Genomic DNA, 21,463 nt, shown 5'->3' on the forward strand with positions numbered 1-21,463 from the left:
CCGGGAGATGGTGATGGACAGGGAAGCCTGGCATGCTGCAGTCCATGGGGTTGCAAAGAGTCGTATGTACACGACTGAGTGACTGGACAGAACTGAAAATATACAGCGAGTGCATTGTTTGGGCTCCACTAGCATTACCCACCCAGTCAGTCTCACACACGCGTGCACACTCGTAATAAGGACTTCTCACGAGAGGAGCCCTCTGGCTGGCACATGAGATGATCACAGGGCAGCCAGAGGAGATGGGGAGACCGGTGAGGGGCCGTGGCCAAAGCCCTGGGGGAACGGCGGGGGAGAGAGTCATTGGGGGAAAGAAAGACGACGCAGGAGTTGTGCTGGGGGGTGAAGTTCTCAGGCCTGGGGACAGGCTGGATATGGGGGTGGGAGTGGGGTGTCCGCAGAGGAGAGCCCCCCAGGCTCGGGTTTGGCCTCACAGTGGTGAGGGGCTCAGCGAGGTGGTTCCCAGCAAGGAGCACAATGTAGGCAGAGGTGACGCGTGTCTGAGACGTCTGTGGGGGGACTTGCTTGCAGCTGGGGTGTGAGGCTCCGAGGAGGTATTGGCGAGGCTGAGAGGGCTGCCGGGAGGTGGCATCTGAAGGGTGAGGTCACCCCGAAGAGAGTTCTGCAGAGGAACCCGGGGCGTCCCAGAAGCTGCGGCGTGGTGACTGCAGGGAGGGGTGTTCTGTGCCTTCAAGAGGATGGGAACCCGGCCCGGGACGTCCCACTGGGCGCGGCCACGCAGGGCCATGGAGTTCCTCACCGGGCCTGAGTCCACACTACCGCCGTGTCCTCTCTGAGCCCACCACCCCTGTGCTGACCTGGCCGGGCATCCGGATCCCGCCGCCTGGGTCACCAGGCCCTGTGCCGGAGCACAGTAGGTGCCCCATAAATCCTGGTGGCCTGGGAGGAGGAGGAGGGGGGCCTCAGGGGCGGGGCCAGTGGGTGTTGGTTGGTAGAAGTTGGCTTTACCCAGCGGGGAGCCTGGCCGGAGCGCTGCCCCCCGGCTCTGCTGTCCACACCTCAGTCCGTGCGCAGGGACGGGGCAGGAGGAGTGGTGTGCTTGACCTCAGCCTGGGGCCTGAGGCCGAGCTCAGACCTGCAGGGGGACAGCCGTGTGCCCAGAGACGGTCACAGAGCAAGTGGAACCCAGAGAAGGCGGTGGGGGCGCCGCTTTCCAAGCCGGGGCCGAGGCCGGGCCGGAGCGGGCTGCCTGGGCGTCGACGCCCTGCCGGGAGCACACCCAGGCCGACAGGGGCGGCCCACACGCTGAGTCCTCCACCCGCCTCGCCTCGGCTCAGCGTCCTTCCAGGGAAATGGGCGTTTCCTGCGGGAGCTTTCAGGGGCCCGGGCGGGGGAGGGGAGCGGGGCTGTCCGAGTCCTCCTCTTGCCAGCATCTCTCTGGCACAGGCTGCCGGGGGCCCCGCCCTGTGTGCCCGCGGTTACACTAACGATGCTCCCTTCTTTGGGTTAGGTGTCGTCTTCAACAAATATTTTCTGAATGTCTGCTATGTACTAGGCGCTGGGAACACGGGGGGAAAGTATGTGGACCTGCCCTTGAGGGAGTCATGTTCAGTGGGGCCATGGACAGTAAACAGACAATTAGTTATCTTCCACAAGGAGGGAGGAGGTATGCCCAACAGTTAGTCATTCACACTGCAGTATGAATGAGTGTCTGCCATGCCTTGCTCGGGAACAGACCGGACTGGGGAGGCTCGCCGTCCGGGGACTGGGGCATGGGTGGCAGTCGGAGTAGGGAGGGGGCAGGAGCTACTCCCCGCAATCGCTTCTCCAGCTCCCCAGCCCCCAGGCTGCACCCCTGGGGCCCCCGGGAGGCCCTCCCTCGCACCCACCCCCACCTGGCCTGCTCCCAGCCCCTCCAGCACACCCCCCCCGCCCTGGACCCTCTCCCCGAGGCCTCGCCCTCCCCACCATCCTGGAAACGATTTTGTTGTCTGCAGAGATCATGTGTAGCTGCCTGTGAGTTATAAGTCTCCGGAGCAAGCAGCCTGTTACCTAACCAGGCCTGGCTCATGCCAATGTCTTGAGTAATTATTGGGGGGCGGGGGGCCGTCCAGCCCGCAGCAGAGCCTCTCCGAGGGAGTGCTATTGTTTTTCATGTCAGCTGTGACTTGGAAGGAAAAAGGGCCTGGCCTTTGAGAAATGAGACAGGGTGGTGGAGGGCAGCTTAACCCTTTGCAACCCCCCCCCCCCGCAACCCTGCTCCCCAGCTCCTCGGGGCTGCCTGACAGAGAGCAGGCTTGTCGGGGATCAGAACCCAGGCCAGGCCCAGCAGCCGCCACTTGGCAGCGCTGATGGAAACCGCCGTGCGGTTACGCACAGACAGTCACGGAAACTCGGAGGACAGCGGCGGTGGAGGGCTCGCCAGGCCCGGCTCCGCGCCCTGCCCCCATGCCTGCCGCCGCCTCCCGCAGGCCCCCCCACCCCACCACAGCCCTGCAGCTGTCGGGGAAGGGGCTCTGGGGCACGTGGGGAGGGGGCTTGCCCAGCCCGCCTCGCCTCCTCCTCCGGGGCGGGGGTGGGGGGCCCGGGCAGAGCAGAGAGGGAACCGGGAAGTGGGGCTCCCAGAGCATCTCTGGAGTCGGGCCCCAGCCCAGCCTCCACCCAGATCTGTTGACTCAGTGACTCAAGCGCTGACTGGAGGCCAGAAGTGGCCCCACGTGCTGGGGAGGCCGTGCAGACCCCTTCCTCAGGAAGCTCGGGCCAGGGAGAGATGGCCCAGGAGTCAGCAAGCCGAGGGGTGGGGCGCCGAGTTACGGGGCCGCAGGACCGGGGGCAGGGAAGCGGGTTGGCAGCAAGTGAGCAGTGGGGGAGCTGGGCGGGGGGGTCTCAAGGAGGTGGCGTGAAAGCAGAAAGCAACCAAGAGCCGGGTGTGAGCCGGACAGAAGCCCAGGAGCAGGGGAAGGGCTGCCCCACCAGCCTCCTGACACAGGTGCTGCTGCTGACCGGGGTCTGAGCCCCACCCCCGGGCCTCAGGCAGCTCCTCGGTTCTGGTTCGTGCTGAGAGGGACTCACTCACTCGTTCTCTGAGCCATTCAGCAAAGCTTTACTCTGTGCTGCTGTGGGCTGGGGTGACAGAGCCTGCAATACTGGGGAACAACAGCTCCCGGGCAAGTGGGACTTGGGTTAGTGGTATGAGCTGGCAGTGGGGTGCTGGTGGGGGCCAGACTGGGGCCTGACAGCCCCCAGAAGGAGTTTGCATTTACTTTCACTCAATCAGAAGCTGGAGGTGGGTTTTCAGCTCTAAGCCCAGAGGTGGCATGCTCTGATTTACATGTTTCTGAGCTGTGTGTGGAGTGGAGAGGTTTGAGGGTTGGGTGTGGAGAGGCAGAGAGAGCAGCTAGCAAGACAATGGACAAGAGTCAGGGCAAGAGGCTTGGCCCCAGATGTTGCTCAGATGATGAAATTGGTGGCAGCCAAATCGAGAGAGAATTCTGCCACCCATGCTGGGAAAGACTGAAGGCAAAGGAGACGAGGGCGGCAGAGGATGAGACGGTTGGACGGCATCACCAAGTCAAGGGACATGAACTTGGGCAAACTCTGAGAGATGGTGAGGAACAGGGAGGCCTGGCGTGCTGCAGTCCATGGGGTTGCAAAGTGTTGGACACAGCTTAGCGACTGAACAACAATAAATCTACCACCCGTGGGGTCCCAGCTGAGCCGGAGTACGCAGGGCTGAAGCACGTACAGCACCGCAGCAGGAGGCAGGGGCCTTCTCTCTGTCTACCTCACTGTCTGAAGTACCCAAAAGGGTTAATTTTCAATCTGGGATTCTCTAGCCACTCAAATGCTCAGATCTGAGAGTAAATGAAAGTTTCAGACATGCATAGCCAGAAGCTTTGCCTGCCACATACCTTTTCTCAGAAAGCTATTCGAGGATATGCTCCAGCAAAAGGAAGGGAAAAACAAGATGGGAAAAGCACAGCATTCAAGAACCAGGGGACTCCAACACACACACACACACACACACACACACACACTCCGCAAAAAAAGAGGCCAAGGATGTTCGCAACAAGATGGGGGAAAGAAAGTCTAGCATTACAACCATTTAGCAGGCGTAGAGAGTAACTAATCCTTCTAGGGCCCTAGGAAGAAACTTCCAGAAGAAAAAAGAGTAAGGCTGGTAGATTGCTGGTATTCTCAGCAGAATGAATAGAAGCTTTACAACTCTGGCAGAGAGGTCAAGAATGAACCAGTGAGAGATGCGTTGAAAACTAAGCAAATCATAAAAAATGTTTTACCCGAGAGAAAACAAAAGGTTATCATCCTAGAAGACCACATGACTTGGCTGAAAATAGCCGTTACATAGTGATATAAAGTTGCATAATGTTTATGGCAAATGCAAGCAGTAAATACTTATTTAGCCTAGAATTGCAGTAAAACTATATTGAGAGGATGGGGGAATGGCAGGGGGCAGGAGCTGTGAAAATGAAACCTGGATCTCTCTGGGTTAAGTGGTCACTAGATAATGTCTGAAACTTTAAAAGCAAGGAATAGCCGTATAAGCATGTGGTTCAGAAATACCGAGGTGAAGCCAAGAGGCAGCGGAGAGGGTTGAGGGGTTGCCTCTGGGTCAGGAACTGGGGATGAAAGATGGAGACTCATGGGAGCTCTTCGGGCGGGTTTCTGCTGATGCTGCGAAAACTCCAAAATGGGGGAGAGGACGAGGGGGAGGTGGAGCCGGTCAGAAGGTTGGGACGAGCTGGCGCAGGGGTGACCAGGCAGCCAGACGTGTCCTCAGGCCGGGGGCCAGCTGGTCCCCACACAGGAGCCCCCCGGGTGGCCAGGGGCCTGGGGTGGGCGGCGTGGGCCAGGACAGCAGGGAAGGGGAGGCTCATGGGTGGGCACCGCCTGCCCCCCTTTAACCCGGGTTGACAGGGGGACTGGGCCTCCTGCCGGGGTGGACCTCCCAGAGCTGTGACCCCAGGGGTACCCAGGATGGTCTCCAAGGCCCCCAGACCCAGGCACTAACGGGGCACCCGCGGGCTGAGCCAGGTCATCCCAGAGGCCTCCGACCACGCCCAATCTGTTCAGCATGGGTCCCCCCCACCCAGGCCATGTCCCAGGGAGCTCTTCCTGCCCCAGGAGCAGGAAGGGTGGGCGGGGATCGCAGGACGGCCTAAATCTCTCATCAGCCTCAGGTCAGCCCGGGCCAGGTGGGCTGAGGGCCAGCCCAGGGCCTCGTTCCGGGGTGGAGGCCTCCCCGAACTTCCACTCACCTTCCGAGCATTGTGGGCCTTCCTGGGAGCCCCCACCACTCAGCGGCCCTCCGGCCTCTGACCCACCCCGAGGTCAGCCTGCCCTGCCCCTCCAGTGCCCTGGCCACTGGGCCACACACCTAGGGACCGGGGCCGGCCACCCCGAAGGTGTGGCGGCTGGACGGAGGTGGGCGCTCGCGTGCGGACACGGGGACAGTGAGGGCGGCCCGCTCACCGGCCTAGTTCCCGGGGGAGGAGCCGCGGGGGGCCTGCGGGGGTCCCGGGGCTTTGGAGATGGACAGGGCGGGGGCAGGTGTGAGCCTCCGTCGCGCGGGGTGTGTTGCTCCACATCCTCGCCCTGCAGAGGCAGAAACAAAGGCTCAGGGTGAGGCCAGGGAGGCCAGGTCCCATGTTGGCGTGTGGCCGGGGACCCGGCAGGAGGGGGGCACCCTGAACCGCACAGGGGCAGCAGGAGGTAAGGTGGGCCAGGGGCCGGGGCGGGGCGGGGAGAGGGCTGGGAGCAGAGCGGTCTGGAGCTCCCGGGGCCTGGCCTGGCCTGCTCCCCACCTCCTCACCCACTTCCTGGACAGGGGGTCTCAGGGTGGGGGGCACAGGTGCAGCAGCGCGCCCTCAGCCACACGGGCCCCCACACTGGGCACACTGGGCGCTGCGCAGAGACCCCGGGGCCGCGTGCCCACGTGGGTGGGTCACGACCCAGAGGTGCGAGGGACTCGCCAGCGGGAGCTGAGCTGAACGCAGGCTGGGGCGGGGGGCTGGCACTCAGACGGCCACGAGGAGAAGCACAGAGGAGGGAGCGGGGCAGAGAGGAAGGGACGGGGCCCTGAAGCCTGTCTTCCGTCTGCGGGGGCTGCCCCCACCAAGAGCCGGGAAGCCGAGCAGAGGCAGGGAGGGAGCCCGTGCTGCGTGCGGGAGGGTGGGGCCCGGGGGCTTCTGGCTCACAGGCTGTGGGCCCCCCGAACGGGGAGAGAACAGGTTTAGAAGAATGTTGTCATGCCCACGAGGTGCGGAGGCCCAGCTGAGCCCCCAGCCAGGCCCTCAGCGCCAGGCAAGTGGCATGGCCCGGCCCTGGATGGGTAGAAACCCGGCCACTTCCCCTGGAAGGCACTCATCCCCTCTAGCCTTTCCCACCAGGCTCTTCCAGACCCCAGGATCCGCACCTCTGGCCCAGAGCCTGCTGCCCAGCCCCCAGATCAGGTCCAGCCTCGGAGGAGCTGTCTCAGGGAGTCCAGGCCTAGAAGCAGGAGCCAGAAGTGGGGGGTGGGGCTGTCCTGGGCCTGGGCCCCTGGTGCTGCCCCCGTCTCCAACAGCTGCCTCCACGGCCCCGGCCCTGACCAGCGGAGTCAGGAAGGGCAGGGAGCCTGGAACCCCTGGCACCTGGAGGGCCCCCAGGCATGGCCCCCTGGGCTGGACACCACCCTGGATCCCGCCCCATGAGCCAGCTCCCGGGTCTCCCCCACTCCCCAGTGTAGGGCCCAGCACGGCACTAGTGGGATTCTGCCCATGTGCACACACGCACACACACGCACGTGCTCACACACACCAGAACGCACGCATACCGGCCAAGCCCCGCGCCCCTCTGCTGGTCGCCCTGCCCGGGGCTGATCTGGGCCGTGGGGGCTCCGCTGGGGTTCATGCACCGTCCTGCAGGGCTCTGCTGAGCACCATGGTGCACCGGGAGCCGAGCCCACCGTGACAGCGCTGCCCAGCAGGAGCCCCGCCGTCCAGGAGCTGAGCGTCATCACAGGGGTGCCAGGGCAGGGGCGTCCCTCGGAAAGGGTGGGCAGGCAGCCCTGAGGGGGCACTCAGAGGACAGAGGCAGCTTGAAGCTCGTGGGGAAAAGAGCCTCCCTCAGGGGCAGCAGGGGCAAAGAGCCTGTGGCAACTTGGGGCCCCGGACAGGGGGCCCACGGGCCTGGGGCAGCGAGGAGGACCCAGCCAGATCGTGACCGTGTCGGGGCCACTGCAGTGATCCTGGCCTTGCCTCTGTGGCCATGGGGAGCCCCCATTTTAATGTCTCCCTCCGAGGAGAGGGAAGAGGGATGAGGTGCCCGGGCGCGCCCGGAGGGCAGGCCGGGGCAGGGGCTCCTCTCGCCCGAATCAGGGAGCAGAGTGGGGCGGGGAAGGGGTGCATGGCTCGGGGCAGCCTGTCGGGGAGCCATGCGGAAGCGTCCCTGCAGGGCAGCCTCACCAGGACCGATCCTAGAGAGGGGGCCCCCCCCCCGCCTGGCGCTCTCAGGGGAGCATGAGCCTCCACGTCCATAGGCTCGGCCACGGTGGGATTCCCAGAGCCCCGTGGAGAGGCCCGTGCATCTTGGCCCAAGGAGCAGGCTCAGCGGACGTGTCTCCACGTGGCGGGCCCCCAGCCTGTGCTAGTGAAAGGGAGCGCACAGAGGGCCCAGCTTCTCAGGTTACCGTTCGTGCTAAGTCCACCGGGACGGATACTGCACGGCGGGCAAGCGCGCTCCTGGTGTAAAATGGCCGGAAGGATAAACAGCAGATCACTAAGGCGATCCCCTGGCGAGGCGGGGACCAGTCAGACCAGCCAGGAGGGCCAAAGGGGGATGTTTTGTTGAAACATTTTTTACTTTTAAGGGACTATGTTTTTGAACTGTCCTTGTACCTAGTTACATCTTGCAAACTCTTGTAAGGGGGCTGATTTAACTGCAAGACGTCCAGCTGGGCAGAGCATATTGCTGGGGGGGAGGCGAGGGCAGGGGCACATATGCGCTGTCCTGGAGGCCAGCAGGCTGGGGGTCAACCGCCCCCAGCTGCCCGGGGAAGAGGCTCTGGGGCCTGGGCGGTCAGAGAACAGTGGGAAGCCATGCGAGTGTCTGAAGAGAGGATGTGGTTCAGGGCTGCGTGGGGACAGCTGAGGATGGCTGCAAAGCGGTGAGGAAAAGCCACGCCAGGCGGCGTGTGCGGGGACAGCGGTCAGAGGCAGCCGGGAGATGCTGGGGGCCTGGGGGCCCACGGGGCCTCCTTCTTCCCTGAGACCCCCCGCAGGCCCGAGGAGCTGTCCAGGGGAGCTGGACCCCACCCCCCAGGATATCCCAACCACGGACACATCAATCTCCACTCTGAGCTGCAGGGAGGGGACCAAGGCCCAAAGTCCCCCAGCCTGTCGTTGGGGGTGGACAGCCTGGCAGGGCCCTCGCTGTCAGGGAGGTGGACGTTTAGGAAGCTGAGGACAACACCAGCACCCCGGCAGACTAGAGTGGCCAGGAGGGGTCGGCCAGGGAGGTGATGGCCAGCAGACGGAGCAGGGGCGCCTTCTATGGAGGAGACCCTCGCCTTGGGGACTGAGGAATGGGACTGTCTGCGGGCTCAGGAGAGGGGTGGAATGTTCTAGCAAGTGGACCAGCTAGTGCAAAGGCCCGGGGGCAGAAAGGGGGGTACAGCACATCCAAGGAACTGACGGAGCCAGGGCAGGGCAGGAAGGGGCCATGGCCAGGGTGAGACACCAGGCCCGGACTGCGGGGACCCTCTGGCCAAGATGGGGCTTGGTCTTTGTCTGAGAGCCGTTGGGCGGCTGGCAGGGGTCCCACCCGGGATGGACGGGGTGTGAGGACAGAGGGAGGCCTGCGGGACGTGAAGCTCACGGAGGGCAAGCAGACCTCAGGGGCACTGTTGGGCGGCCTGGTGGGCCCAGTGGTCCTAAGCTGCCCACACCCTGGCACTGGGGGCCCAGGATGAGGGGGGCCCGGGGGCAGATGGAACTGCGACGACGGAGCCACTGGGCAGCCCCTGCCCACCTGCCCGCCCGCCTGCCCAGGCCTGGTGTTTGGCGGGGCCGGCCGCGCGCTGGCTCCTGGTACAAAGTGTTCTGCCCGGCGTCCCCGGCTTCCGGGACTTCGAGGCTCGTCAGAGGGGCAGTGTGGAAGGGGGAGGCGGGGGAGAATCAAATGCAGGTGGGGCCTCTGCCCGCCGCCAACACAAACACGGCCTCTCGGCTTCCAGCGCCTTTTTCCAGCCTGCCCTACATTCCCACTCGCCTGGCCCCGAGCAGGGCGGCTCAGCCAGCCAGCCTGGGGCTGCCCGATGTGGGCAGGGTGGGCGGCCCCCGCTTGGCTTCTGCCCGCAGGACCCCCCTGAGGCCCCAGCTAGGGGCTGGCCAGCCCACTGGGAGACCCAGCCACACACATCCAGGGCCAGTCACCGCCCCTCGCCTGGCCCACCCACCACGTGGCGGTGGGCAGCTTCCTGGCTTCTGTGTATCCTGCTCCGCATGACCCAGGCCCCCTTCCAGCAGTGGAGTGGGGGCAAGCCAAGAGGCTTCTGCGCAGCCCAGGAAGCTGTGTGCCCCCATGTGGGGCCCCCGACTCTGCAAGCTGCAGCAGGCACCTCCCCCCCAGGGTCCACGCAGGGCAGCCTCAGGGGTGCACAGTCAGGCACTGGTTGTGGACTCTGGGCACAAACGTGGCCCCATGGAGCTGCGGGGGGAGGGAGGGCGTGGCTCAGTGTCCAGCAGCGTGGACAGGGCACGTCGGTGAACACGGCACACGCAGAGACCCCCACGGGGCTTCTGGCCTCAGTGTGGGGAGGGGGCAGGGAGAGACAGAACATCGAATCAATAAACCAATGACGTCAGTGAGCATCCGAGGGAAAGAAAGTGGGCAGAGGCCCGTGGGCAGGTCGCAGCATTTAGCTCAGGGCCCACGGCAGCCTCATGGGGAGGGAAGACGTGAACAGAAATGTGGATGGGGTGACAGCCTAAGCCACGCGAGAATCCAGGGAGACAGCCCAGCAGTGGGGGCAGGGACAGGGGCAGGGCAGAGGGGAGGCCTCATGCTGGAGCCTCGGGAAGGGCTGACCGCCTGGACCCCCAGCCAGGACTTCCTTCTCTGTTCAGAGTCTGAGGCGGGTCTCGCAGAGTTCTGAACAGAGGAGCAAGATCTGTGGGGCCAAGGGCAAGGTCACTGAGGTTGTCCAGGTGAGCTGGCCCATGCCCCCCTGACCACCGCCGCCACTGGACCCCCTGGACAGAGCCACCAGCGTCCTCACCTCCAGAAAGGACAGCTCTGCCCCCCGCTAGCAAAACACGTTGTAAGGCTGCCATGATTGAGATGGTTCACTATAAACTGCAAAGCATCTATAAAAAGAATGTTCCGTCCTTCGGGGAAGCCTAGTCTTCAGGGAGGATCGATAGGCAATCACTGAAAACAGGTCTCGAAGCTCAAGTGAGCCCCACACCATTCAATGATTTAATAGTAAAATACAAGTCTAAAAAATTCTACAAAAAAAAAAATTGTTTCGAGGTCGGAATGGGGAAGGCTACTCCAAGCATGCAGAAAATCTAGAAGCCACAAAGGAAAAGATAAATAACACTGACTACATAAAAAGTGAAAAACTAAATAAAACTTCTGTATGGCCAGACCAAAAATAATAATTATAATTGCCATAAACCGATTCATGAGACCAGTAGCACACTGGGGGCAAACAGTCACGATGTCCGTGTCAAGGGACAAGCTTTCTCAGTATACGAAGAGCCCTTACGAGTCAATGACAGTGAAAGGCCTGGCCAGCACCACCCAGGGGAGGGAACAGGCTGTAGGCCTGGAGGACTTGCACCCACCACCCCAGTCCTGGGGCCCCAGGAGGCAGCAGAGGGCTCTTTATTCATCCAGCAAATATTTGTGAAACACCAAGTCTATCCCATATGAATTTATGCCTTTGAACTGTGGTGTTGGAGAAGACTCTTGAGAGTCCCTGGGACTGCAAGGAGATCCAACCAGTCCATCCTAAAGGAAATCAACCCTGAATATTCACTGGAAGGATTGATGCTGAAGCTGAAGATCCAATCCTTTGGCCACCTGATGCAAAGAGCCAACTCACTGGAAAAGACCCTGATGCTGGGAAAGATTGAAGGCAGGAAGAGAAGGGAATGACAGAAGATGAGATGGTTAGATGGCATCACTGACTCAATGGACGTGAGTTTGAGCAATCTCCGGGAGACAGTGAAGGACAGGGAAGCCTGGCATGCTGCAGTCCATGGGATAGCAAAGAGTCGGACCCAACTTAGTGACTGAACAACAACAACAACACTTAATCCATACTATGTCCCAGGTTCTGGGAGACCCTCTCGGGACGTGACCGTCCCAGGCCTAGCCGCCACAGGAGGTTTCAGCGATGGAAGGGAAGCCCACTCCTAACTTCTGAGCTGAGGTTATATTTTGTGGTGGAGAATGGTTTTTCAGGCAGAGTGCAAAAATCCTGGGGCATGATCAAGGGGGCTGTGACCAGGATCTGAGAGATAGAGTGGGGGTGGTCAGGGAGGGCTGTGGGGGGCCACAGAGCCCAGAGGCTTTGGGAGAAGATTGGATTTCACTCTGGGTACACTGGCAATCCTTTGAAGGGAGGCAGCTCAGCCTGGCTGCTGCCTGGAGCGAACAGGAGGCAGGTGGACAAGTCCAGTGGAGGCGATCGCAACAGCGCCGGCCGGGGATGCCACTGGGCTGGGCAGGGGCTGCCCAGGGGCCTGGATTCAGAGCGCATGCCCTAGAGAACAGGCCGGGCATGGGTGAGCACCAGGCAGATCCAGTGCTTCTCTGTGTGGGTGTCGGCGCCCTTTCTGAGGCGGGGGCAGGCCCAGGGCAAGTCGGAGTTCCTTTTGGGACCTGCTGGGCCAAGATGCTGTGAGACCTGCTCGCCAATGGAGATGGAGCGGCTTGGGGAGAGCACAGAGCTGGGGTGTAGTGCTGAGGGTGTCTGTGCAGAGGGGTGCAGGCAGACGGGGTCCTTGGGCCGGGTGTGGAGGGCAGGTGAGGTTGTCCTGGCAGATGGGCACAGGGCAGGTGGGTGTGGCTTACGAGAGATCCCGAGGCCCACCCCGCTCAACGGTCAACCTGGACCAAGTCACTGCTGGGGGTCCCTAGCAGACCCCAGGCACCTGTGGGGCTGCTCCCAGGCGAGCCTGTGTCTGTGGGGCAGGTAGAAGGGTCTTCCTCCCATCACAGCCATCTCTCAGAGGGAAGCAGCCTGTCCTCCTAAGGGGTGGTCTGCAAGGGCCAGCCAGGGACCTGCAGGCCCTGAGAGGGGTCTGGGGGTGACCAGGCCCTTGGCCATGCTGTGCCAAGGACCCAGCTGAGGTGTGACTGGCTCAGATGATGGCTCAGACCACCTGCCGCCCCATAGCCAGATGAGTGAGAGGTTTGCAGGACAGCGGCTAGGACACAGTCCTCGGTCTGCAGCCTCTGAAATGCCCACCCTGGCTGATTCGTGAGGCCAGACCAAGGCACCTGTCCCGGGGGTCAGGGCACAATGGCTGCCCCATCGCCTACCTCTTCTAGCCAAGGCTCACCCCCACCTGGACTCCACCTGGACAGAAGACCCTGGGGAACCGGAGAACGGCTGGGGTGTTAGTGACCATGGGACCCAGAGGCCTGTCTCCCAGTTAGGAAAGTTCGATCGGCCCCCGGAAGAGTCCCCAAGCCGAGCGGCAGAGCTTGCCCTCTGAGCAGCCCCCTCCCAGCAGCATCACTGCCGTGGCACGTGCCAAGGCCCAGGGGCCCCGAGGTCCAGACAGACACACGCGCACCCTTGAGCAGCTCAGGGTATGATCTGGTGGACTTGTGCAAAGGAACTATGCAAAGACGGCCCAGGCATTCTTGCACATTCAGTCTCCTTATAAAGTTGGAGCACTTGTGTGCACACTCATCTGTGCACACACATCTGTGCACACACATCTGTGCACACACTTGCCGACCAGCCCTCAGGCCACGCTACACACGTGCCAATTGCTAACAATAGTTACAATAATGGTCAACAGGAGACTTAATCCGCGTTTGCTGGATGCCAAACCCCCTTTCTAGTGGTTTCTTGCATTCATTCATTTAATCCTTACAACATCCTCCTGAGGGAGACTCAGCCAACATGCCCATTTTACAGATGGGGAAACTGAGTTCAGGGCGGCGAGGTCAAGGTCATCCCACCAGCAAGAGGCAGAGGCAGAATATGAGCCCAGGAGCCTGCCCACCGCCCAGGCCCTCCCGAGGACCCTGCCCCACTGCTGTGTGGCCCACACACCCAAAATGCGTCCGGGGCCTCCCGCAGGCCACAGGGCACACATCCTGGCCCGGCCGGCTGCCACGGGCCAGGCCCCGAGGCCATCTCCATGGCCGGCTGGGTGCACCTTGGGCCGCAGGACCAAGAGCTCGGCCGGCCGGCCGCCCTGGGGACTGGCAGTAAAACCTCAGCAGCTAGAAACACGGCTGACTTTTCTCCAAGAGCTAAAGCACTAAAACAAAGTCATAAACACAATTACACCGTCTCCTGCCATAAATTACAACGTTATGAAGCGCTGTGATCTATTTCCACTCATACCCGGCTCTGTGAGACCAGCCAGCCCCATGGGCTCTAACGAAAGGGTGATTTATGGGCGTTATTCCCGCGCTCTCGCCATGGGGGAGGGGTGTTCCCAAGTCCCGAGGAGGCAGGGAGGCCCAGCGCCAGGGGCAGGACCCACAGGCCCCATGCGTGCTCTGGAGCCGGCTGCCACTGGGCAGGGACCCCCGGGGACAGCTGGGCCCAGGCAGGCGGGTACCCTGCACCACCTCCCCCTTCCACCTTGGTAGGAGGGCTCCTGAGGGCTCTGGGGTCCAGGCGCTGGGCCGGGGAGCTCCCAGCATGTTTGTTCCACACATGTGAACGGGGCCCCTGTGTGCCAGCCCAGACCAACAGGAGCGGGACTCTGGGCCTAATTCTAATGGAAGGCCCAGATGTGGATAGGCAGACATCACCCCATGCCAAGGGCCTTGGAGGAAGTATGGGCCAGTGGGGGTGGGGGCAAGGGGAGGGAGAGGGCCTCAGGTCAGTGCTTCTGCTGAGATCTGAGGGTGGGGGGTGGCTGATGCAGGCGGGGGAGCAGCAGGAGAAAAGGCCAGGCCTGGGGCAGGCATGTGCCACCATGTTTAAGGACCAATAAAGTTGCCTGGAGTCAACGAGGAGGGAAGAAGGGTGCGTGCATGCGTGAGGGCATGCTAAGTCGCTCAGCTGTATCCAACTCTTTGCAATCCCATGGACTGTAGCCCGCCAGGCTCCTCTGTCCATGGGATTTTCCAGGCAGGAATACTGGAGTGGGTTGCCATGCCCTTCTCCAAGGGATCTTCCCAACCCAGGGATCAAACCCACGTCTCCAGTGTCTCCCACCTTGCAGGCAGATTCTTTATCGCTGAGCCACCAGGGAACTCCAAAGAAGTGGGGGCGGGGAGGCCAGAAAGCAAAGGGAGGCAGGTCTGGGGCCACACGAGGGACTCAGGCTTCTCCTGGGAGTGAGATGGGAGCTCAGGAGGGTATGTGATGTGAGCTGGTTTGGTTTCAAAAAAACCACCATGTAGAAGCACTTTGCAGGGGAAGGCCGGCTGGCAGGCTACTGGAATAGTCCTAACATATAAAATTGGCGCTCTGGCCTAAGCTGGGAGCCATGGAGGGGTGGGCAGGTTCTGATGATGGGTAGAATGTGGAGCCTGATGCTGAGATTGGGAGCCTTTTTCTGAGATGAGAATGGAAGGAACAGGGTGGGTGCTGAGAGGCAGAGGCCTCAGCAGACGTGCAGGGAAGCCGTGGTTTCATGGTCTGGGTTCAGGCCTGAGGCCCCGCAGGGCCGAGCGTGCGGGTCTCAGGTGTGTCCCTGGCCTGAGCCTGTGCCCCCAGGCTCAGAGGACAGCAGACCACAGTGGTCACAGCAGGGTGGCCTCCTCCCGTCCTGGTCAGTGGGGAAGGGCCGGAGGACACCAGGAACGCAGCCAGCGCCCTCCCCTTGGTGCTATCTCAGCGATACCCCCTGCCCTCCACGTGGGTGCTCAGCATTACCTGCATGACCAAAGGGCCCGGGGGCAAAGGTTGTATGTCAGCGGGACACCCACTCCCCTCCCTCACCAGTCTGCAGGGTGAGGGCCAGGGTCAGGGTGGGGGAGAAAGGGCATTCTATGGGGACAGAGAACCCAGAAGGCCCAGGCGGGGGGTGGCCTGAGACCACCGCCTGAAAGCCGCTCCGCAGCTGCTAGGCCCAAAGGGGCAGGGTCGCCCTCTCAGACTGAGTCCTTCCCGTGTCTAGTGGGACCTGACGTCCGAGGTTTCGGCCAGGCTCTTTAATGGGGGCAGGCGCGGGCCCCTTGTCCGCCAAGCAGCACTCGACACACCCCGTGTCCTGCCCCGTGCTGGGGGCTTCTCACAAACTGTATGCTTGCGAGGGGCAGCAGCGGGGAGCTGCCCACCCAGGGGACCTTGGGGTGTGACTGGGGTCCTGCACAGAGCATGTGGCTTTCTGCTCTGAGCCATCCAGCCTGGGGCTCCCTTCCTGGCTGGACAGTCCTTCACTTGGGCTCAGCACCCCTGCCATGGGCCTCCAGACCTGCCCCAGCTGTGGGGTGGGGGTGGGCCCTACCCGGTCCCTCCATCCATACCCAGGAGCTCAAGGCCTCGGGGCCTCAGCCTGTGGGCTCAGAGGCAGCTGGGAGCAGGAGCTTCTGACCTGCGCAGGGCTGGGCGGTGCAGGCCTGCAGCCAGGGAGCAAGGGGGAAGGAAGCCAGGCCGGCGGCAGCCCCTCTGTGCCCCTGCCCCCGGTTCTTCGCTCCCACCCTCCCTGCAGTCTATGAAGCGGGTGGGGAGTTGGGGGTTAGAGCCATGTTGGGAGGCCCGCAGGAGGATGGAGTGGGCCTGAGCATCACGGCCGTGGCCCCAGGCCCGTCCCTGCACTTGGGCAGGGCTCGCGGGGCTCCGGGCTCCCCCGCGTCTCATCACCTACCTGGAGCCCCGGGCTCCCTGTGGCCCAGCTGGGCGCATCCAGCTCAATGCCTGGTGTTAAGCATGTTGAGCATCGCCCCCTGAGAACTGATCAGTGACCGTCAGTCCAGGAGAGGGTGCAGACAAGGGAAGCGCCCAGAGAACTTCTGCCCCATGACCCCGCAGAGGGTCCCAGGCTGTCCCAAGAGGAGCGCCACCCCACCTTCAGATGTCCCCGCAGGGACCCTGGGGCCCCCTGAGCTGCCCCCAGGACCAGGGGCTCCTCCCCATGAGCCGCAGGCGGTCGCGGCCCCGTCTCCCGCCCATCTTTGGCCGGGACCGCTGGCGGGTCCAAAGCTGGGATCAAGGCCGAGCAGGTTCTGCAAAAATTTCCCTTGAAAGACTCTTTTTCAAGATTTTCTTTTGAAAACAAATTCATAACCACATCAAACAGGGATCCCGTCGCCTTGGGTTTGATCATCAGCCGCCCAGGGCTCTCGAACTGGCTGTTATTCTAATTGCTTTTTTTCTCCTCCGAGGGCCGTGAGTCGACTTATGGTTATTAATTTGGTGAGTTGAGGCAGGGAACAAGGGCGCGTTTGTTGGCCTTGCCCTTTTAGTCACTATCAAATTGCAAATAGTGACGAGATTCAAGATCCCCCAAACTGATGTGCCCCTGTGGTTGCTGGGGCACGCTGCCCCGTGCCCGGAGTAGGCTCTGCCTTCCCCCCGAAGGTGGCGGCGCCTGCCCTGGGCACCTGCCTGGATCGGCGACCTCCGCAGCTGGGCCCCGGCTCAGGCCGCTCCCTCCAGCCGGCTGACGTTCTCACAGTTGCTGTTCAGTCGCTCAGTCGTGTCCAACGCTTTGCGACCCTGTTGACTGCAGTCCACTGGGCTTCCCTGTCCCTTGCCATCTCCTGAAGTTGGCTCAAACTCCTTTCCATGGAGTTGGTGATGCCATCCAACTGTCTCATCCTCTGCTGCCCCCTGCTCCTCCTGCCCTCCATCTTTCCCAGCATCAGGGTCTTTTCTGATGTGCTTGCAGAGTGGCCATCAAATATCAAGTGAGATACAGGCTCTCTGCTCAGAGTCAGGGGTGGAAAGGGGGGAGGTGACCAGGGACCATCTCTCTGGGACGCGCTCAGCCCCGGAGAAGCAAAGCGGGCTCACCGAGCCCGCATGCACAGGCTCCTACATGCCTGTCCTGCTCCATCCTCAATAAAACCCGCCAGTGGGGAGCAGGATTCCCCGCTTCTCGGCTGAGAAACTGGGGCCCAGGCAGGAGACCCTTCAGGCAGGGCTTAGGGCGGGACCTGACGTGGCTGCCCGGACCAGCCTGGCCAGGCTCACCCCACACCGCGGGGCTGGGGCACCAGCCACTGGGCAGGGCAGTGTGGGCTCAGGGGCCAGTTGTGGGCAGCAGGCAGGCCTGGGTGGTGCAGGCTCACCCACGGAGCCCCAGGAGGGGGCCTGGCTCGGGCCAGTGGACCCGGCCCACCTGCTGGTCACCACAGCCTGAAGCTGGACCCGATGAGTGAAGGAGAGGATCTGTGTCCAGAGGGCTGGGGGCCGGACAGGCAGGAGGACCCTGCAGGGGCACCCAAAGGGCAGCTGGAGGACCAGGGGGACAGGGCAATGGCCGGGAGGGTCTGGCAGGGTCTGGGTGGGTCGGCTGGCTTCACCACTTCCCCACTGTCTCTTCCATCACACCGGCCGTGACATTTCACGGTCCTCCCCAGACCTGCTCCTCTCCTGTAGGAGAAGGAGGGAGGCCCAGGGTTTGGGCCGGCTCTGGGATTCTGGCCCTGATCCCAGCTCCCCCCAGTCCCCAGCAGTCTGCCTAGTGGGACCAAGACACCAGGTGAGCCCCTCGAAGCTCCCCCTGCCGTAAGCAGCAGCCCAAGGGTCTGAGGTGGGCTTGGCACCCAAGGGCCAAGGGCAGCATCAGAAGGGCCCGGGAGGCCTCAAGGGCGAGCGCACCTGCACTGTCAGCCCCCTGGGACGGGCCCCTTCTCCAACCAGGCCCAGGACCCCACCCCTTCCTGAATCCCATCTCTCCTTCCATTTCCTCTTTTCCCGAGAACACCCCCGTGGAGGCTTCCAGACCCACTTGCCTTTCTGGGGACTTCAACAAATGTTCAAGCACCGTAAAGTGAAAATTTATGAAACCACAGATTTTCTTCTGTCATGTATTTGGGGCTTTAATTGAGGCCAAACCAATCAATACCCAAGCTGGGGCCTGCACAGTGAAGCAACATGAAGTCTTGCCTGGACTAGCCGGCGTGCAAGGCTCGTTCAAGGCTACCAGGCAACCAGGCAACCTGACGGATCTCCTAGGGCAGCTTTGGGACTGGGGGGCCAGTCCTGCCAGCAGTGGGGCCCAGCGGTCTTGGGCCAGTGAGAGGGGCAGGGTTTGGAGGTGATGGTGGGCGCGTCTCTGCCATAGGTCCCTCTGGCCCCTCTCCCAGGAGCACTTGTTTCTTCTAAGCCCAGCTTGGACCCCCCCACATGGGCCTCCTCCCAGGAGTGTCTGCTTTAGTCCTCATGGAGCACCCTTCCACCCCACCCAGGTCTTCCCTATATGGAACCTGGGGTGGGGGCTGCAGAGGTCCCAACCAGAGACCCCAAATGAGACCCTTCTCCTGGGGCCTCAGGAGAGAGCCCTCCTCTCATCCCTGCCCAGCCAGCCCCCCTCATTCCCCTGACTCAGTGTCCCCCACGGGAGGGAGGCTGTGGCCTGCCCCCAGCCCCGGGAAACCTGACCTGGGCCCCCTGGGACCGGGCTACACAGGATCCATGGCCTCTTCACCCTACCGTCTTCCTGGAGCCAACCCGCTTGGCCAGCACCCAGCTCCGTGCGGCCCTGTGGCAGGGAGACTGCGGCGGGCAGTGGGCCCAGAGGGGTGCCCGGGAGAGTGGCCACGACAGCACACATTGCACACATCTCAAATCCCGCGTGTGTCCGGGTGGACACCCGGCCCTGGCCAGCTCTGCCCGCCTGTGCTCGGCCCCGCGCTGAGCCTGGGCTGAGCCGCCGCAGGTTCTCACCCCCGACGTGCTCTCCCAAGGGGCAGCTCGGTACTCCTGGGGCCTGGCCCTTATCCCTGACCATCTGGCTGCCTCCTCTACCTGCTCTGCCATTCTGAGGCTCCCCAGGGTTCCAGGTCCCCAAAGTGGGTATTGTTTTCTGACAGAGACCCCAGCGGAACCGCTCCCAAGGGTGCTGCAGGCCCCGGGACAGCCGTGCCTCCCCCCAAGGCCCGGCTCCCTCGGGGTCATGTCCTGTCCCCTGCCCCTGCTTGGAGGGCCCTGGCCTCCTCTTCCCACCGGGCTCACTTCAGCCCCGTCCCCTCCTGGCCATCCAGCCATCCCTACTAAGGACCTGCAGCCCTGGGTCCAGCCCGCCTCCAGTTCCCCTCCAGTTTCATGGGGCAACCCCACCTCATGGGCTTGGCAACCCTGTGTTCAACGCAGGAAAGGCTTTGGTAGAAGCGTGGTGGTCACATGGGCCTGGCTGACTCCTGGGCATTGGCACAGACAGGGTCTGGGTTTTCCAGGGACTAGTGAGTCCTCTCGTGTGTCGGGCATGGGGCTGGGACAACGGGGCAACTTGGGGCACAAGCCCTGTTGGGGGGCACAGGGGAGTGGGTGGAGGAGGAGCCCCGCCCTGTGACTGGGAGCCCTTCTGCAGAGATAGCCGCTCGGCCCCCGGGTCTCAGGCGAGGGCTGCTGAGCGGGACCCTTCTGGGCACGTGTGTGCACACGCACCGACACGCACAGGGGCCACAGATGCCCACAGACACCCGGCTCACCTCTGCTCCTGTCCCCGCAGGTGACTCAGCTGGACCAGAGGCTGGCGGTCATCACAGACATGCTGCATCAGCTGCTCGCACTGCACCACGGAGGCCCCCCCGGGGGCCGGCCCCCCAGCACGGCCGGGGCCCAGGCAGTCCAGCCCCCGAGCGGCGGCTCCATCAACCCCGAGCTCTTCCTGCCCAGCAACGCGCTGCCCACCTATGAACAGCTGACCGTGCCCCACAGGGGGCCCGACGAGGGCTCGTGATGGGGGCGCAGGGCCGAGGCCTGAGAGGGGAGGCCCGGGGGAGGCCCACCCCACCCCCGTCCGGCACGGCTCCACCGGGCCTCGGCCACCTCTCAAAGGCGCGGTCCCACTCCACCAGGCCCCAGACACCCGGTGGGCCATGCGGTGCTCTGGCCTGGGCTGGGGGGCTCACCAAGACCACCCCTTCTCAGCCGGCGGGTACTAGACTTTGGCTGGGTTTGGGGGGGGGGGGCGGCCACATCGCTGGCGTGACACTCAGGACAAGGCCGGGGTCAGGCCAGGCGCTCGGCCTGTCCCGTGTACGGCAGGAGGCGGCAGAGCTGTATGCCGGCCCTGGGGGCTTCCTGCGGGAAGACGGGGGACAGCCTGGACAGGGTCTGTGAGGACCCTCCCCCAGTCTCAGATCCAGGACCCGGGGGGGGCACCCTGGGAGGCGGCAGGCAGGGCAGGGCAGGCCCAGCCCAGCCGAACAAAGGAGGCCCACAGTCGAGGCCCGATCGTGGCCCAAGAGCCCATCCCAGGACCCCGGAGCGGGCCTGGCTCCCTCACGCCCCAGAGATGCTGACCCTGGCAGGAGCTGGGGGAGCAGCTCCTGAGGCCACAGCTTCCAATGGGAGGGACAGGCCCACCACTGCCCAGAGCTCTTCACTGGGGGCACACCGTCCAGCAGCAGAATAGGGGTGCTCAGGCCCCCACTCTGGACTGGCACCTTCGCCTACCCATTCCGGAGAAAAGAGGAGGGGCCCCGAGCCCGCTCCATGTGCAGGCCTGCCTCCAGGTCCCTCCCGGTCCGAGCCGCTGAACAGACGGTCATCCCCCCTGACCGCAGGGGAGCAGATGGGCATCACCATCTCTAACAAGACATGTGTCCTCCTGGGCGCTCCGCCCCACCAAAATCAGAATACCTTGTGGTGATTTGGAATCTGTGCTTTAATGAATTTCACGGTGTGATTTTGATTCTTAATCATGCAGGTTTTTCCTAATAAACATGGAATCACAAAATTTAACTTGCCCAGTTCTCGCCTCCACTCCTGGGGGAGCAAGCACCCATCTTTGGGACAACCTGTCCTCCCACAGAGCTGCCACCCACCCCTCAACACCCCAGCAACACTCACCCCATCCGCACCCACCCCGGTGAGGGGAGGGGGCCGGAAGCCCCATACCACTGGCCTGGTCTGGGACCCAGGAGCACCTTGAGGCCAGGCTGCTCCTGCCCCCGCCCACCCAGGTCAGACCCCAGCCCACCCCTGAGCTTTGCCTGCTGGTGCCTTTTCTGGGAGACTTTTTCCCATCCCCTGTCCATCAGTTGAAACCATTTCCTTGGTCTCCAGCCAGGCTCAAAGCCCACTCCTGCAGGAAGCTCTCCCTGACAGCGCCTCATAAGACCAGTCCCCCTGCCCAGGCTTGTGACGCTTCAAGGGGGAAGTGGTGATCAGGTGGGGTCA

At 63.0% G+C, this 21,463-nt stretch overlaps 1 protein-coding gene across 4 annotated transcripts in view; it reads left to right on the forward strand.

Moving 5' to 3' along the window:
• The window catches only part of KCNQ1 (potassium voltage-gated channel subfamily Q member 1), a 362,556-nt gene extending 341,531 nt beyond the window's left edge, over positions 1-21,025 (forward strand). For all 4 annotated transcript variants that reach the window (XM_061161398.1, XM_061161370.1, XM_061161387.1 and 1 more), the window contains one exon: positions 19,788-21,025. In XM_061161398.1, the coding sequence (XP_061017381.1) occupies positions 19,788-19,975 (188 nt within the window). In that variant the 3' untranslated portion in view covers positions 19,976-21,025. The remainder of the gene's footprint in view (positions 1-19,787) is intronic.
• Positions 21,026-21,463: the final 438 nt, after the last annotated feature.

Source organism: Dama dama, chromosome 2 (genome assembly GCF_033118175.1).
Source record: "Dama dama isolate Ldn47 chromosome 2, ASM3311817v1, whole genome shotgun sequence".
Taxonomy (NCBI): Eukaryota; Metazoa; Chordata; class Mammalia; order Artiodactyla; family Cervidae; genus Dama; species Dama dama.